The 4,140-nt window shown below is 49.9% G+C and overlaps 1 protein-coding gene across 1 annotated transcript; it reads right to left on the bottom strand.

Annotated features, from left to right (window-relative positions):
• Nucleotides 1-548: 548 nt before the first annotated feature.
• RHOB (ras homolog family member B) lies at nt 549-3,421 on the bottom strand. Its single transcript, XM_026695347.2, has one exon. It carries the CDS (start codon nt 2,880-2,882, stop codon nt 2,292-2,294), a length of 591 nt encoding a protein of 196 aa, XP_026551132.1. The 5' UTR covers nt 2,883-3,421; the 3' UTR covers nt 549-2,291.
• Nucleotides 3,422-4,140: the final 719 nt, after the last annotated feature.

Here is a 4,140-nt window from a genome sequence, read left to right as displayed (position 1 = left end):
TATTCAGAATTCTGCATAGTTTGGCATCTATACAGAAATACTTCATCCCATTAAGGCAGATCTAAGGCCCATGTAAATAATGGGCCCTAGGACCCTGAAGACTCAGGGCAAAGGGCACTGACCTCATTCAAGTAGGACAAAGGCATTTTTTTTTAAAAAAAATACTGCACAGCTGTTTCCTAAGAATCTAGGAACCAGCCTTTGTTTTAAATAGCAGTCCTTTTCCTCCTGTTATAAAAATATCCCTATTGAGCAAGCTCTTTATTTCTAGAACTGCATGCACCTGGGATGTTTAAACCTACTTTTGTCAATGCAATTAAAAAAACAAGATGGAAAAATGGCACATGATTTTAGTCTAGTCTGCCACTGAGAGACTATGTATGCTTCTAAGGGGTCAGTTAGGCCAGCAAGGATCCAGGATGTTTAAAACACTAATGTTTCCAGCAGCTGTAGTTCAAAGGAAAATGCTTACATTTTTTTTTTCCAGAACCAACAGACAGACATTCATTCAATCAGCCACAACAAAGAAGCAAAGAGTATCTCATGAATGTAGTCATAGAACTTTTTAATACTTTACCAAAAAACAGTCCTGCATATACAGCTTAGATGATTTTAAGTAAACTTCACATGTCTTTTCTGTAGCCAAATCAACGTAGTGTTTTTTTTGTGTGTTTATTTTAAATAATAAAACTCTTCAGTACCACTGTTAAAAATGGTCAGTGGGGAAAGGCGGTTAAATCAATCAACTCTCTGAAACAGAGAAGCACAGGTTATTCTCACACCCCACTCGAGGTTGGCTGGTGAAAATAAGTGTACTACTGTTTTAAATGAGCCCAGAGATGGCACTTAGTGCTGAAAAGGTAAAACAAAAAATGACAAAAAAAAGTCACATTCTTTTTTTTTTTTAAAGTGTTTCCATTCATTTCTTGATACAACCCCAGAAGACATTACAGTGGCTTTACATAAGTCATCAGTTATACAGGAACAAAGGCGCACAACCCAGTAAAAAAAAAAAAAAGAGAAGCATTTGAAAGTCCCATTGATGGCTATCTGGTGAAAGTTCTTTAAAGGCTCAACTTCAAGAGAGGAGGGTGTGTGTGTGTGTGTGTGTGTGTGTTAAAAAGTGTTTCCCCTGGAAAGTGCTTAGCTGGACTTTGCTCCAAATGAGGTCCTTGACACAAGGGTTTTCTCTCTCTTTTTGTAATGGTACAGTGTCACACTGCACATCACAAGTGCATTTAAGGTGTCCAAATAAACACCCTCATCATTGTGCAAAATAGGTTCTTTTGCAATAGAAATCAGATTGAGGTGGGGTGGGGTGGAGGGGCTAAAGGCAGAAAGGAGGTCATCCAAACCATATCAAGGATAGGAGGCACCAGACTCTGGGAAGTTTGGGGATTCTCTCCACCCGCCCCCACCCACTCCTGCAACCCAAGGGGAACACCAATTATACCATTCTTCTGTGACAAGTGGCTGTCTCAAGAACTGGGGAGGGGGACTTTTCATTGTGGAGGGGGCTAGGAAGAAGCAAGCCCAAACCACTCAAACCCCTCCCGCCCCCCCCCCCAAAAAAATCCTAGAATCAGTCTCAAAGAGAGCAAGGTCCCAGTCCAGTGTTAAAGAAGCCCCATCCTTTCCTTGCCCCCCCAAATCAAACAATTGGCTATGTACACCCAACAGATGGTCCCTTCCCTCCCTCCCTCCCTCTTAGCGTTTCTCAATGCAGGTACTTCTCTTCCCAGCTTGAAGGTAAACACCGATTCAGTGCAAAGGGAGGGTGGGTGGGGGAGAGGATCGCGAACTAGGCAGATCCCGTCCACCAGCGCCTCCTTTCCAAGGGAAGAAGCCAGGCGGGAGCGGCGCAGCTCCAGCCTTCCGATCTCCTCCCTGCAGAGTTTTTTTTGTTCTCACGGGAGAGCGACCTTAGGCGCGGCATAGGCAAGCCCGGTTCCTTTCCTCCAAGCCAGGAAAGGCAAGTGTCCACGAGTGTCCTTCGCGCCAAGTGAGGAAGCACAGGCTGAAGAGAGCCAAGATCACTGAACGGGCGTTTGCATCAACCGGCGGAGGGGGGGTCCTTTGGTGGAAAATGAGCGCTTCCCCCACGGTCCAAGCGGGTGCGCGCTTTGCTTTGCTCTCTCGCCCACCCCTCTCCCCGGGTGCCCTGCGCGCGGGGGCTCCCACCGACGGGCTTTAGGAGTCAGCCCAGAGTCCCTCGCGCCTGCCCGTTTGTCTCTCTCTCTCTCTCTCCCCCTCCCTCTCCCTCCCCTCCCTCCCTCCGGGCGTCCAGGGCATTATAGCACCTTGCAGCAATTGATGCAACCGTTCTGGGTGCCGTAGCGCTTCTGCAAAGCCGCTCTGGTGGCCGTCTCGAAAACCTCCCGCACGCCTTCCTTGGTTTTGGCCGAGCACTCGAGGTAATCGTAGGCCTGGATGCGGATGGCCATAGCCCGGCCGTCTTCGGTGCGGACGGGCTCCTGCTTCATGCGGGCCAGCTCGTTGCGCACGTGCTCGTCGTTGCGCAAATCTTTCTTGTTGGCCACCAGGATGATGGGCACGTTGGGGCAGAAGTGCTTCACCTCGGGCACCCACTTCTCCGGGATGTTCTCCAAGGAGTCCGGGCTGTCCACCGAGAAGCACATGAGGATGACGTCGGTGTCCGGGTAGGAGAGCGGACGCAAGCGGTCGTAGTCTTCTTGGCCGGCCGTGTCCCAAAGGGCCAACTCCACCTGCTTGCCGTCCACCTCGATGTCGGCCACGTAGTTCTCGAAGACGGTGGGCACGTAGACTTCGGGGAACTCGTCTTTGCTGAAGACGATCAGCAGGCACGTCTTCCCGCACGCCCCGTCGCCGACCACCACCAGCTTCTTGCGGATCGCCGCCATGGCCAGGGTCGCCAACCCCGCCCTGTTGGGGTGCGCCAGCAGGGAGACCGAAGCGCTCTCTTCCCCGCCGCGCCCGGGGGCTCCTCCTCCTCCTCCGGCCTCGCCGCCTTTTCTACGGGGCAGCGTGTGGGCTCTCTTCTCCGGCCGTCGGGGAAGGGGAGCGAGAAAGGCTCTTCCGCGCGCGGCTTAGGAAAGGGGGAGCCGCCCACTTCGGCCGGGCCTCGCTTCTGTTCTGGGCCGGCTCCTCTGACGCCCTCTGCCTGCTTGCATGGAGAAAAGGATCTCGGCTTCTCGGCTCTCTTCTGGCCCCGGGTTCCCTTTCCAGGGAGGCCAAAAGCGGGAGAAGCCCCAAAGCACCGGAGCTCTCAAGAAAGCGGCGGCAGGTTTGCTTTTTTTTTTTTTTTTTTTTGCTTCTTCCCCCCGCTGCAAGTTTTGTGGCCCGGCTTTCCCACCTTTCCTTTCTTTCTTTCTTTCTTTCTTTCTTGTCAAAGAGCCGCTCGAGCCGTCCGGACTTTATGCCATAGCACGGCGACGGGCGGACGCTGCTATTTAAAGGGGCCGGCTACTTTCTTAATATAGCTGGCCAATGGAAAGGAAAAGGATGAGGTCATCGGTTTGGAAGAGGCGGGTGATTGGTGGGGAGTATTGCAGGCGCTCGGGTGGGGCGGGGAGAGAAGCAGGAAGTGAATGGCAGGCGATCATGAAAAGAGGGAGGGGTCTTGTCTGCTATTTCGCGACCTGCTGAGATATTTTTTTTTTTTTTTTTATATATATTTTTTATATATTTTATATATATATTTGGAAGATCCGAAGCAGAAAAGAGACTTTAAATCTTTGTCTGCCCCCTCTTCCGCCTCCCAATAGATCTTCCAAGGGTCTTCCAAATTCCCTGCTCCAATCTGGAGAGGTTTTGTTTTTAAAAAAGTTTCATCCAAGGAGAGAGAGAGAGAAAGAGAGATACACACATATACATACATACATACACACACTCTAGCCTTCCCATCTCACTTTAGCTTCCCGACGCCCCCGCACTCGTTCTATAATAAACGATACATATTTGCTCAGCTTAGTCTTTCGAGAAAGAACCACAAAAGATGGCTTAAAAAGGCTCTGCATAGTTTTTAAATTTTTATTTTAAGAGCTTTTCTATAGAGTACAGTATTGTTTTGTTTAGAAAGACTCGACAAGCTATAGTTGGTCACTTGTTGCTACTAAGTTCAGAGGATTCCGTTTGAATCAACCCTCCCATTTAAATTGG

This window comes from Pseudonaja textilis, chromosome 1, assembly GCF_049901715.1.
Source record: "Pseudonaja textilis isolate UNSWEBS1 chromosome 1, rPseTex1.2, whole genome shotgun sequence".
Classification (NCBI taxonomy): Eukaryota; Metazoa; Chordata; class Lepidosauria; order Squamata; family Elapidae; genus Pseudonaja; species Pseudonaja textilis.
Note: the sequence above shows the minus strand (reverse complement) of the source record. Positions and strands in the feature narration are given on the sequence as shown.